The sequence below is a fragment of the Thalassophryne amazonica genome, chromosome 8, assembly GCF_902500255.1.
Source record: "Thalassophryne amazonica chromosome 8, fThaAma1.1, whole genome shotgun sequence".
Classification (NCBI taxonomy): domain Eukaryota; kingdom Metazoa; phylum Chordata; class Actinopteri; order Batrachoidiformes; family Batrachoididae; genus Thalassophryne; species Thalassophryne amazonica.
Window position 1 is genome coordinate 116,347,848 of NC_047110.1, and position 14,453 is coordinate 116,362,300.

Genomic DNA, 14,453 nt, shown 5'->3' on the forward strand with positions numbered 1-14,453 from the left:
GAGGAAGCATTCTTTGTAACAACAGTTGAAACCCAGCCTTAACCGGGTAGGGGGGTCTGAGACACACTTTATCCCCTGTTTACAATGGGGTACTCAGGTCAAAGCAGTTTCGGTCTTTTGTTCATGGTAATGAGTCATTCACGTCATCAGGAGAGTTGTCAAGGGAGCCATCAGGGGAGGCTTCCATCCCATCATTAGGAGAGTGCTAACTAGAGCACAATAGGTGCTAATTATTGTTTAGTCACTAGCCTATAGCAGTCGGCCTCTCGGTAGGAGGGGTCTGGTTAGGTTAAAAACTCCAGCTTTTGTTGGCTTCTGGTTTATTCTTCTCTACAAGAGTCAAGACAGAAGTCAGACTACCAGAGCAAGAATTTTAGCTGAGGAAGCTTCTGTGATTTGAAGCGAAATGTCCTTGCGTCAAGCAACCCAGTCCAGTCGAAGATTCAAGCTTCTCTACTATGGAAACCACCTGGACAACTGAGAGCCTACACAGAAATAATAATAATGGTTATGGCCATAAAAACAAAATTGATTTCTTGTAATTAATAAAAAAAAGCATTTCTTTCCGTTCAAACACTGTTATTTTAGAGTGTAAATATGTTAGAGTGCATGAGTAGCATCTTTCCTTTGCCCTATGCTTGCAAACAGCTATATTGCATAGGTATATTGATATTCACAATGAGTTAGACAATATTTACTCACTTTCCCTAGATTAGCGCTTTTTCTAAGAGTGTAAGCACACTGAAGTACATTTGAAGCATCCCTACTTAGCCTTAATACATTTTTCATAACCTTCAAGTTTATATTATGAACTTAAAAAGACATTTGGATAAGAGTTTGTCGTGAATTATATGCTGTAGAAAGCTGAAAATGGTTATTCTCTTAAACCCAAGTTTTTAGACTGTAGACGTTTAAGGATTCAATGTCTCCCGATCTTATATACTTCAGGACACTATAAAGTACCTCTGATAACGTTTTGGCGCTTTTGTATAAAAGTGCATGATTCCCCTAAAATTTGTCCCTTAGCCGCAGGACTACCACAGCCTAGACGTGCACCTGTTAAATCAGACACAAAAGGCTTTGATTTGACACTTTTCTGCTTTTAATCCTTTGTCTGCCATCGTATTATATAGCATGCACGCTGATAAATGGATCAGAAAATCCGCACATTTACAGCACAAAGTCAGTAAAAGAGGAAAATGTACTGCTTACCTTTGATTTGGAGGTAATGATTGTTGGGGGGTCAAATTAGTCCAGAATAAAGCAAAATCCAGAAACAGAGAACTTTAAAACTGTCACACAGGTCATTTGTATGACACAGAGTTACAGAGCTGCAAAAGCATAAATCAGACTTTAAGTGAATCATCAGAAATTGTAAATTTATGTGACTTGGATAGCTTATGATAGATTTTGACAGTATCTGTACCTGGATGTGTTTCTGTATGTGGTTAAATGATTTAAAAAAAATGTTGAAAACATTAAAGGTTCATTCAGTAGTTCAGCGCAGTTGGACCCAAAATGGCGCCGTGTTCTGAGTTGACGCCGTTAATGACGTTGACTTCCTGGTAGTACGCGGTGACGTCACGTGCGTAAGGACGCACATCGCCGCATTGTTGTTGGGGGAGAAGCAGAGTCGGCGGAGCTTCGCTCATTTCGGGGATATTTGCTGTAGTTTTTCTTGAACTTGGTACCGAACCGGCGCCCTGGATCCTCTCCGGTTGTCCTTACGTTTGAGCGCGTCAGCAGAGCGGGAGCCGTTGGCGGAGGAGCGGACTGGAGGCGAATTAAGGCGCCGCTTCGCTGCGCAGGCCGCGCCGCCATCGCATCGGAGCGCTGCTGTTGGTCGAAGCTGAGTTCGGGCTACAAGTGAGGTGAGGTGAGGGGAGCCAATGCTAACCCAGGTCCGGGTCCTGGTCCTGGTCCTGGTCCTGGTCCTGGTCCTGGTCCTGACCCTGACCCTGACCCTGACCCGGGTCTCGGAGGAATTCGAGCTGTAACAGCCGTCTGACTGAGCCTCAGCCTCGAGCTAATCTTAGCTTAGCCGGTTTGTTCTGCAAACTGACTCTTAAACTTGGTTTGCAGCAGCCTGCTCACACGGTCTAACGGTCCCGGTCTGCTCTGATCCGCTCAGAGTTTATACTTCTGAGGCGTCTCTGTTCATGCTCCTTTAAAGTGTTTTTTAAACCACTTTTCTCACCATCTGATCAGAGTTCAGTCTGTTCCTGCGCCTTTTCTATGAAAAGTGTCACGTTTTGAGTTTTCTTCATGCTGCTGTCACGGCTGAAAGAGAAAGTCTGTCAGACTTTAAAATTTTTAATGTAAGCGGATAAAAACAAGTTTTTGAATCAGTGTGGTCCACGTCGTTCCCTCCGCTGACCGATAGAGGGCAGCAGGTGTCACGTGTTTGGCCTGTTTCGTTTGTAAACAGCACACTGTTTACACACAGTCCTGACGTACACTTTAGTTTTTGCACTCAAATATACATGTGCTGGTCATATAGTTAGAATATCATGAAAAAGTTGATTTATTTCAGTAGTTCCATTCAAAAAGTGAAACTTGTATATTATATTCATTCATTACACAGACTTGTATATTTCAAATGTTTATTTCTATTCATTTTGATGATTATAACTAACTGACAACTAATGAAAATCCCAAATTCAGTATCTCAGAAAACTAGAATAATACTTAAGATCAATACAAAAAAAAGGACTTTTAGAAATGTTGGCCAACTGAAAAGTATGAACATATACCTTTGTATACTGGCATAGTTCCACCTTAGAATTGGAGTATGATATATAAGATATACCTTACTGAATTTTCATGAACAGTATGAGCATGTCCAGCACTCAGTATGTAGTTGGGGCTCGTTTTGCCTGAATTCCTGCAGCAATGCGGCGTGGCACTGAGTCGATCTGTCTGTGGCACTGCTCAGGTGGTATGAGAGCCCAGGTTGCTCTGATAGAGGCCTTCAGCTCTTCTGCATTGTTGAGTCTGGCATGTGCATCTTCCTCTTCACAATATCTATATATATATATATATATATATATATATATATATATATTATAATATACAGCTGTGCTCAAAAGTTTACATACCCTGGCAGAATTTTTGCTTTTTTGGCCATTTTTCAGAGAATATGAATGACAACACAAAAACTTTTTTTCACTCATGGTTAGTGGTTGGGTGAAGCCATTTATTGTCAAACAACTGTGTTTCCTCTTTTTAAATCAAAATGACAAGAGAACTACCCAAATGACCCTGATCCAAAGTTTACATACCCCTGTTCTTAATACTGTGTGTTGCCCCCTTTAATAGCAATGATAGTTTGGAGTCTTTTGTGGTGGTTGTGGCCGAGGCTCTCTGATGGTGAAGCTGCCACTGAATATGTTTGACTTTATTTACATCAGTTACAAAGAAATACAAACAGTATGGCACTTTATGGTAAATCTGCATGGAGTAGACAGTTCTCAAAAAATGAGTTACTGTGCAAGAAGTAGAAGAGTGAGGAAAGCCACCAAGACACCCAGACAACCCAGGATAAGTTATGGGCTTATGTGGCTCTGATTGGAGAAATTGTGCACAGTGCAAGCTTTGCGTTTTGCATCACTACTGTTAGCTTCATAGTGGAGTAGAGCAGAGAAGGATTTTCTTTCACCAAAACAGATCAAATCCAGACTTGCATCTCAGATGTACATTCTGGCAATTTGTAGCTCAACTTTCAGGTCTTCTTTTTAAGAAAATCCTCCTCTATACCACTTCATCATGAAGATGGATAACTGGTGATGCAAAATGCAAAGATGCACTAGGGCTGCTCGATTATGGAAAAAATCAGTATCACGATTATTTAGGTAAATACTGAAATCACGATTATTCAAACCATTTTTTTTTTTTAGTTACGCAATGCATTTATTCAGCATTTCTCTCACTCTAAAAAAAAATTGTTAGACGTGTCACAGGACTGCTCATTTATGGAGCAGTTTTCTGAAGAAAAATCCTTGGAAATGTTTTTTGCTGTTGTTTGTTTACCTCAGAATTTCTGATTACTGTTTAAAAAAGTTTAGAACACTTGTAATTAAAATATCTAAATAAATCAATAAATGGTTCTTTAGAAACCTTTCATCTGTAAAACCACCTGTTATTTCAGATTAGATAATTTCTTGTTTAACATAAGGAAGCTCAGACATTTATTTTTAGACAAAATAACATGGAAATTTGTACATTTTTTTTTAAGTCTGGTAGATTATTTATATCTCATTTCAACCAGAAAAACAGACACTAAATAAATACAAATGTTTATTATAAATGCAACAGGAAATAATTTAACAGTGACTGCAGTGTGATTGTAAAGTAGGATTTCTGTGACATAAACCTCATGAATCATGATTTTTTTTTTTTTTTATGGTCATTTCAACTTATAATTTTGCCAAAATATGTAAATGCCTTTAATGTTATTAGGACAGAGTCATTTCTAAAATATGAATTTGAGCACAATAAGTGGAGAGCTTCTACCTGTGCAAATGTCTTTGGACTTTGATTCGTGGACATTTTTAATGATCTGTTCATTTATTTGTTAAAATATAAAATGAAACTGCTTTTTTAAAAATAATAAAATAGTTGCTGTTGAAAGAGCCTGTTATTTAGAAGCAGGTGATGTTCTGCTGGATTCTCAGGACCAGATGAAGGTCTCTTCTGCAGCTTTGAACTCTGGTGGTGTTGCTGAAGACACTTTTGTCCTATTTTGAAGAGCAGAGATGTTTTCTTTCGACTGGACTTCGTGGTGTTCAGCTCATCAATGGAAGTTTGGTTGTCTGCACAGCAAATGTTCCTGATTGGGACAAATAAAAATATTTCTTTAAAAATAAAGAAACACTAAACAGTTTATATATAAAAAAGGAAAAAAAAACGGGGGAAAAATGCCCGAAAAAATAAGTTATTTAAAGTTGAGCTTTTATGGTGTCTGAAAAAAGCTGTAGCTTTATTTGATAAAAATAAAAAAGACTGAAGAAAAAAGACTAAAATAAAAAAGACTCCATCACCCCGGCTGCCTGCCTCACTCTGCCCAGGGATGATGCCTGAAGGCCGGCTTCTCCGTGCGGGTCGGCCCGCTGTCACGGTTCGATCGATATCCTACCAAGTCATCAGTCCTCCCTCGGTCGGCGTCACTCCAAAAAGTAGCTGAAAAAAGCTTCTCCCAGCAGGGTGATGGGAGAATTGTTCTACTGCTGTTTTTTAAAGCTTTTTTTGTGTTTCAGGTGATGCAAATTCAAGAAGGCGATCGCTGAACTTTTTTCAGGTTGTGGAAACAGCCAGAGTGTGACGTGGCAATCTCCGCCCCCTTGCTGCTTCCGAAGCAACGCATCTGACATCATGCGTCTTGGGACACGTTGACGGATTTGCCTGATGAAAGGCCCTTAAATCGTTTCACTCGATTATACAAGTTTGGAGATCATTTGATACAAATATCGATATCGCGATCGAAATTCGGTTAATTGCACAGCCCTAGCTTGCACTGTGTGTAATTTCTCCAATCACAGCTATTTAAGCCCATAACGTAGAACCCAGAACTGTCTACTCCATGCAGATTTACCATAAAGTGCCATATTGTTTGTATTTCTTTGTAATTGATGTAAATAAAGTCTGAAACATATTCAGTGGCAGCTTCACCATCAGAGAGCCTCGGCCACAACCACCACAAAAGACTCCAAACTATCATTGATATTAAAGGGGGCAACACACAGTATTAAGAACAGGGGTATGTAAACTTTGGATCAGGGTCATTTGGGTAGTTCTCTTGTCATTTTGATTTAAAAAGAGGAAACACATTTGTTTGACAATAAATGGCTTCACCCAACCACTAACCATGAGTGAAAAAAAAGTTTTTGTTTTGTCATTCATATTCTCTGAAAAATGGCCAAAAAGCAAAAATTCTGCCAGGGTATTTTAACCTTTGAGCACAACTTTATATAGTGACTGGCTGAATGATGGATGCTACCCACGTGGTTACATGGGACAGGATTTAGACTTGGAGTCATACTTTGATTTAAAATCTGTTTTTAGCCTCTGGAAATTTAGTTTTACTCACATGGTACGATAAGTCATAGCAGAGCTGCATGTTCATTTGGCACAAGTTTTATGCCCGATGCCCTTCCTGATGCAACGCCACATTACATGGAGACATGTGGGAGAGGTGGGTTTGAACTGGGAGCCATCTGACCTTTTGGCCACCGCCCCTTCTTTGACTCACTGTATTTATTTATTTATTTTCCTTTGCCCTCTTCACTGGGGGTTGGCCACAGGAGATCCATGTTGATTTGTTGTGAAATAAATGTAACGTAACCGTTTTACCGTTAAACGGGTATACAGAACCTTTCAGTGCAGGGATAACCAACCTGTATTTTGGTGGGCGGGGGTAAATTGGAGTCTCTGGCATTATTTATTAGTCCAGCTGCAGATGGAAAGAAGCTGTTTTTGTGTCTTGAGGTTTTAGGCCTGATGGACCTCAGCTGCTTGCCAGAATCTAGGGTGACAAAAAGTTTGTGTCCTGGGTGAGAATGATCGGCCACTATCTTCCCTGCTTGCCTGTCCTTAAAAACTGAACAAAAACAAACTGTGTGTGTGTCTGTCTGTCCCTCCGTCCCTCCCCCATCTGTCTTTCCATATGTAATGTAGCTCACCTCCACCCTCAGTCCAGCTGACTTGGTCATGACAGAAGCACTCACCGAAGCAGGATTTGAAACCAGCACGGCACTATTGGCCTGCACACACACACACACTTAAAACTTTCAGGCGGGAACCAGAGCGTTGTAAATCTGATGTACTTAAACTGACAGACTGACTCAGTTAGCAGTGCCGTGGCTTTTGAACTTAACATCAGATCATTGTCTGCTAAGGTTGGTAAGGGGTTGGTAAGGTTAGACCTTACTTGTGTGAAGCGCCTTGGGGCAACGTTGTTGTGATTTGGTGCTATATAAATGAAAATAAATTGAAATTGCTAAGTGCACTGAGCTGTAATTCCACTCATCATCTTTGCGATGTCTGGTGCTGCTCCAGTCACAACTTCATGGTGGAGATGTTCAGCTTCGTGTTGGAGTTGTTTGTCTGTTGTTGCTTTTGTGACTGGGTCCGGCTGGCACACTGTTTCTGTCAAAACAGTGACTGGATGTTTCTTTCTGGATTTTCAGACTCATTGGCGCCTTTTAAGATGAAGAAAAAAGGTCGACATCATCGTGCAGCACCCTTGAAGAGGGCATCGTCGCCCATAAAGCCTTCGCCCAACCGCGAGACTCTGACGTACGCCCAGGCTCAGCGGATGGTGGAGCTGGAGGTGGACGGCCGCGTGCACCGGCTCAGCATCTATGACAAGCTGGATGTCATTGGCGATGACGACCCGACGGCTCAGGAGATCATGGAGTGCAACAGCAATAAGGAGAACAGTGAGAAGTCCCAGCAGGTCCTGGTGCGTTCTGTGCGCCTCAAGAACAGCCAGCAGAAGAAGAACTTTGCCCTGGTGGCATCTCACAGCAGCGGCAGCCACAGGGGCAGCAGCAGCAGCCACAGCAGTAGCCACGGGAGCAGCGGTGTGCTGTTGGAGCCGAAGGTCAAGATAGTGGAGTACAATCTGCCGGTGGTGCCAAGGAGGCTGGCGGCTTACTACAAGTACATGGAGCAGATGGCAGAGGAGCTGGATGAAGAGGTGGAGTACGACATGGACGAGGAGGATTACGCCTGGCTGGAGCTCATCAATGAGAAGAGGAAGAGTGATGGCCTCAGCCAGGTGTCGCACAACGTCTTTGAGTTTCTGATGGACCGCTTTGAGAAGGAATCGTTCCTCAGCACTCAGGGTCAGAGCGACCTGCAGCCGCTCGTGGACGAGGATGCTGTGTGCTGCATCTGCATGGACGGAGACGGTGCAGACAGCAATGTCATTCTCTTCTGTGACTCCTGCAACATTGCTGTACACCAGGAATGTTACGGCGTTCCTTACATCCCAGAGGGCCAGTGGCTGTGCCGCCACTGCCTGCAGTGCCCGTCACGAGTGGCCGAGTGTGTCTTCTGCCCCAACCGGGGAGGAGCCCTGAAGAAGACAGACGATGACCGCTGGGGACATGTGGCGTGTGCGCTGTGGGTGCCTGAGGTGGGTTTCTTGGATACCGTCTTCATCGAGCCGATCGACGGCATCCGCAACATCCCGCCGGCACGGTGGAAGCTCACGTGCTACCTGTGTAAGGAGAAAGGCGTCGGCGCCTGCATTCAGTGTGACAAAATCAACTGTTACACCGCCTTCCATGTCAGCTGCGCTCAGAAGGCCGGCCTGTACATGAAGATGGAGCCGGTCAAAGAACAGACACCGTGTGGCGCCACCACCTTCTCTGTGAAAAAGACCGCCTTCTGCTGCGCCCACACACCCAACAGCTGCGACCGCAGGTCACTCAACATCTACGAGCACGCACTCCCGAAGAACGGTGCCTGCCAAAAGAGGAGCGAGAAGAGGGTGAAGGCGAGTGCAAAAAAGAGGTGCAAGAGGGCAGAGCCAGAACTGGAACCAGAATTGGAGAACCCTGTGTGCCCTGGGCCCAGTGTTACTGCTTCCAGGTAAACTGTGAGTCCCAGAGTGCATCTCTCACATGGTCGTCATGCACTCTGATCAGGACGGAGGAGGCTTTTAATTGTGACACATTTTCTGAATATAAATTTGTGATTATTGTCATCTGTTCTGACATCAGAATAATCCCATCAAACCACGCGTACGTGCATGCGTGCGTGTGTGTGTATATACAATGAGGCAAATAAGTCTTTGTTCTACTGTCGATTTTGTAAGTTTTCCCACATACAAAGAATGTAGGGGTCTGAAATTTTCATCTTAGGTGCATGTCCACTGTGAGAGACATAATCTAAAAAAAAAAAAAATCTGGAAATCACAATGTATGATTTTTTTTTAATAATTTATTTGTATGTTACTGCAAATAAGTTTTTTTTCACCTACCAACCAGCAAGAATTCTGTCTCTCACAGACCTGTTAATATTTCTTTAAGAAGCCCTCTTATTCTGCACTCTTTACCTGTATTAATTGCACCTGTTTGAACTTGTTTCCTGTATAAAAGACACCTGTTCACATAATCAATCAATCACACTCCAACCTGTCCTCCATAGCCAAGACCAAAGAGCTGTCTAAGGACAACAGGGACAAAACTGTAGACCTGCACAAGGCTGGGATGGACTACAGGACAACAGGCAAGCAGCTTGGTAGAAGACAACAACTGTTATGATTATTTATTAGAAAGTGGAAGAAACACAAGATGACTGTCAATCTCCCTCGGTCTGGGATTCCATGCAAGATCTCACTTTGTGGGGTAAGGATGATTCTGAGAAACCTCAGAACTACACAGGAGGACCTGGTCAATGACCTGAAGAGAGCTGGGACCACAGTGACAAAGATTACATTAGTAACACATGATGCTGTCATGGCTTAAAATCCTGCAGGGCAGCAAGGTCCCCCTGCTCAAGCCAGCACATGTCCAGGCCCGTTTGAAGTTCACCAGTGACCATCTGGATGATCCAGAGGAGGCATGGGAGAAGGTCATGTGGTCAGATGAGACCAGAATAGAGCTTTTTGGAATCAACTCCACTTACCATGTTTAGAGGATGAGAACAACCCCAAGAAAACCATCCCAACCGTGAAGCATGGGGTTGGAAACTTCATACTCTGGGGGTGCTCTTCTGCAAAGGGGACAGGACGACTGCACCGTATAGAAGGGAAGATAGATGGGGTGATGTATTGTGAGATTTTGGCAAACAACCTCCTTCCCTCAGTAAGAGCATTGAAGATGGGTCATGGCTGGGTCTTCAGCATGACAATGACCCCAAACACACAGCCAGGGCAGCTAAGGAGGGGCTCCGTAAGAAGCATTTCAAGGTCCTGGAGTGGCCTGGCCAGTCTCCAGACCTGAACTCAATAGAAAATCTTTGGAGGGAGCTGAAACTCCAAACCTGAAAGATCTGGAGAAGATCTGTATGGAGGAGTGGACCAAAATCCCTGCTGCAGTGTGTGAAAACCTGGTGAAAAACTACAGGAAACATCTGACCTCTGTAATGGCAGACAAATGTTTCTGTACCAATTGTTAAGGTCTGTTTTTCTATTGGATCAAATGCTTATTTCATGCAATAAAATGCAAATTAATTATTTAAAAATCAAACGTGATTTTTCTGAATTTCTTTTTAGATTCTGTCTCTCACAGTTGAAGTGAACCTACAATAAAAAGTTACAGACCTCTACATTCTTTGTTGGTGGGAAAACTTACAAAATCATATATCAGTATGAAAACCACTTATATACACTATTTAAAGGATGTACAGTTTATTCAGTATTGGCAATTTGTGCAGTATTGTAGTTTTAAGCAGCGTTCCTGCTGTGCAGGAGGTGTAAGGTGTATAAACGGTGAACAGAGCTGTTATAATAAATACTTAGAGGATGATAGGAATAATGATGAGGAGAAGAATGACAGTGAAATAACAGTCAGGTTGTGGGGGCGTCAGCGTGCCAGAGAGTTACTGAGAAGCCTGATGACCTGTGGGTAGAACCATAAACATTATAAAGAATAGACGTATCGACCGCTGCTGCCTATTGGCGCTGACGAGCCGTGGGGCCACCATGTTGGACCGGTCATCCGACCCGCTGCGCTCACTGCTGTTTGGCAGCGCATTTAATCCATCCTAACTCTGAGTGCTAAACTGATTTTCACACGTTTTCACAGAAATCAAGGATCCAGTGACCAATTTCATATTTATTTACTTTAAGGCTCAATAAAATGTTGACATAGAAAACCTGTAAAGCCTACTTGAAGCACACAGAAACTTCACAGGAGGTATCGATAAGGAATAGGATTGATAAGTGGAATCGATAATGGTATGCATTAAAATATCATGAGTCATTTTGTGTGGATTAAAGTCACTAACTGGGACTCTTGTCTTGTTGTAGTCAAGAAACAAGAATCGTCCTCCTTTCCGTTGGCACAGCTCCAAATGCTGCGCGGCTCTCTACTGAGACAGAGTCCCCTCGGAATTAATAACTTCAAAACGAATTGCTGTTTTAAATAAAATGACACCTCTTACAAACGTTGCAATACAGACAAACTACAATCGACTAAAACGTTTTTTCCTCCCAAAATGAGACGTGCTGCATTCTGTATGAACCTGATGTGGAGTGCAGCTGTAGAGCTCAGCTTATAGGTATGGAAATACATTCATGCAAATAATAATGTCTGAAAGGAAATGCTTTTGACAAAAACTAACAGATTTTATTTCTGTTTATGTCCAAAGATCAAGGATCCACCATGTAGAGTTTATGTCCAGAGTTAAAGGATCCAGTGACCAATTTCATATTTATTGACTTTAAGACTCAATAAAATTTTGTTCAATTTCAATTTAATCAGCTTATAAAGCGCCAAATTACAACAGCCATCTCAAGGTGCCTCACACAGAACAGTTCAACATAAAAAAAATTAAAATAAATAAATAAAAATTTAAAAAATGCAAATACCTTATTAAAAACAGAAGTAAAAGAATAAAACATAAAATAAAAACTACTCATAAGAAAGAGAATAAAAATAGGTTTTAAGTCTTGACTTAAAAATGTCCACGGACTCCGACTGTGTCACTGAGGACCATGTACTGGTAACCCAGAATGAGATTGCCCACTCAACAAACTTCCCCAGCCTTCTGGACAGGATGAAGGGACTTGGGCTGTCGTACCTGACTTTTCCCCTTTGGGTTTCCCTAGAATGGCCAATTTTTAGCTTAAATTTTTAAACACTGCCCCCCTTCCGCACCATCCCCCGCCTCGGTCGCTTCGCTCCCTCGACATTACCATTACGCTAAAATTTTATCCTAGCTAGAACCCTCAGAGAAGATAGCAAAGAAAAAGCAACTTTAGTGTAGAAAGATAAAAATAAGAATATAAAATCAAACCTTCACCGTGCGTTGTGATCGAATCACTATGATAACCGCGACAAGATGGCAGCTGCATTTCTTGCACCTCAGCACCCAATGCAGCATCAACTCTTTATAGTCTACGGGTAGAAGCCTCAGCGTGTCACACACACTGTGTGTGTGTGCGTGTTCAGCAAACATGGGCGTAAACTGTTGGTAGTCGAGTTTAAGCACACTTTGAAAGTGTCATGAAAATGAGTTAAATCATGACTGGTTAAGGCATGTAGTCGCTCCCGGTAGTTTTGGGGTCATCATGTGGTTATAACATTCAAGGGTGGAATTTTACTTATCAATGTTATAAATGTCTTTATGACATTGCACAGCATCGCACCCCAGAGGGACGAGCTGATGTTAGCATCGCACTGTGATGTTGAGTGATGTGCAGCAGCTGACTCCCAAGGGAGAAACTGATCACTGACATTGATGTTGATCAGTGGCAGGTTCGTTTGATTACAACTGTGTGTTGTAGCAATTGTTTCTGTGATTTGTTTTTTTTGTTTTTTTTTTGTTTTTTGTCTTTATCAGTTTGGACACCATCTTGAACCAGGTGTCTGTCCAGAGGAAGCGACCATTTGTTGAGCGTGTCCTGAGCTACTGGGTGCTGAAGAGGCAGTCAAGGAACAACGTGCCGCTGATCCGCCGGCTGCAGGCCAACCCCCAGCCGACCAGATCCACGCAGGCGGTCAGTGAAGTCGCACGCTGGGTCACTTTCTCCTCATTGCTCAGTTGTAAGAAGCTGTTTTGTTGGTTTCAGGAGTCGCGTCTGGAGCAGAACCAGGCACTGAAGGAGCAGCTGAAAGAGTGGCACCGCCTTCGCCACGACCTGGAGCGGGCCCGCCTCCTGCTGGAGCTTGTCAGGAAGAGGGAGAAGCTGAAGAGAGAGGAGGTGAGATTTAGCACAGACTGTTGTAGATCAATCACTGATTGTCATGACGTTGTCAGTAAGTTAAACTGTTGATCAGTTTGATCGCAGACCTCAAAGACACTGTTCCAGTGCCGGGGTAAACCATCTGGACTGTGATGACTAAGTCTTAAGATCTGATCCCTGTCAGCCAGATGCTCATCCAGACAGATTTGAGTTCATGATGCTGAATCTTTACATGCAGAGATTTGACCAGATACCCACAGAACCAGCTGCCCACCATATAATACATCTGTAGTTGGGATCACAATTGTCCTATTCAGAAGGACATCAAGTCCTTTCTTCAAGTCAGTACGGAAACAAAGATTGTTTGCAACACCAAGAGAACTGCATCTCTGCTCGCCTGCAGAAGTTCACCTCTGATACCACAGACACCTGTACAGCCCAGAACTACAACCACAGCACCCTGCTCCAGACCCGTGACGGAACATGTCCTACCTCGGACAGCCGGTGCCCAGCAGCTCCTCAGGACACTATTCTGGGTCTAATCACAGAACAACTCCACTCCTTTCCTTGTCGCAAAGTCCTGGCAGCTGTCTGACTACATGTACCGTACTCACGTGTTAGAACGCCTTGTGCATTTCACACAAAGTTCTACCTGAAAACAGGCTGGTACTTTATCATAAAATGTCTCATTTCATCACAAATTACAAAAAATGTCACAAATAACTCACCCATTTGGTGCCAGATTCGCTCAGCCTCTCCTACGTGTGCATCTCCTACTGCAAACTCGAACTGATGTCATGGTCATCCAGCTGCTACCACCACACACTGATGATGTTATCACATGTAAGACAATGAATCGACGAGAAAAACATTGTGAGAGCTCATTATTAATAATTTTATGATGTGTGGGAGACACAGAATTGATTTGACTGACAATTAAAGTTCTCCGTCGCTGTGATTGATTTCTGTGAGTTGGGCTGCCAAATGTCAGCATTTGTGCTAACGCTGTCCTGATGAAAAATCAAGGCTGAACACAAGATATAAAATTTACCGCATTCAAAAATTTAATTTTAGAATAACGTCTCTGTTTTTGTTGTTTTGTTTTTTTTTCCCTCCTGGCAGAAGGTCCTTGTGTGTCTCGGTCTGTCCTGTTTGTACTCTGGGGGGACACAGCGAGCAAAGTGCAGAGTTTTACAAACATATTTTAAACTTTTCAAAGTTTCTTTGATGAACCATATAAGAATAAGTTTACTTAATCTATCTTTTCTACATAACTAAGGTGTGATTTGAAGCAGTATGTTTTTTTTATGTATTGTCTGAACTCAGCATTACTGGGTCTGTTTGGGGTTCTAGCTTTAAAATCGGTCTATTTGGATGAGGGAAGCCAAAAATATGAAAATGATTACAGTTCTTGTGGTTAATAATCTGATCAAACAAACATGTAGGTTGTGATATCAATTTTGGTTAAAGGCAAAAAGTGAAAATAATAATGAAAATGTTGTTTGTTCAATCATTCACTCATGTCATTTCATATGAACATTTCCCATGATCAAAAGGAACAGAAAGAAGATAAATCTTGAATTCTCTGCTCCTTATA

At 42.5% G+C, this 14,453-nt stretch overlaps 1 protein-coding gene across 4 annotated transcripts in view; it reads left to right on the forward strand.

Moving 5' to 3' along the window:
• Nucleotides 1–1,577: 1,577 nt before the first annotated feature.
• Nucleotides 1,578–14,453, forward strand: part of LOC117516384 (bromodomain-containing protein 1-like) — a 53,533-nt gene continuing 40,657 nt past the window's right edge. For 3 of the 4 annotated variants that reach the window (XR_004562380.1, XM_034177357.1, XM_034177359.1), the window contains exons 1-4: nt 1,578–1,871; nt 7,185–8,595; nt 12,514–12,670; nt 12,743–12,874. Coding sequence is in view for 3 of the 4 variants with exons in the window: in XM_034177357.1 (XP_034033248.1) it covers nt 7,205–8,595; nt 12,514–12,670; nt 12,743–12,874 (1,680 nt within the window). In the remaining variant the exon portion in view is untranslated. The remainder of the gene's footprint in view (nt 1,872–7,184; nt 8,596–12,513; nt 12,671–12,742; nt 12,875–14,453) is intronic. The other variant, XM_034177358.1, reaches the window with a different exon arrangement.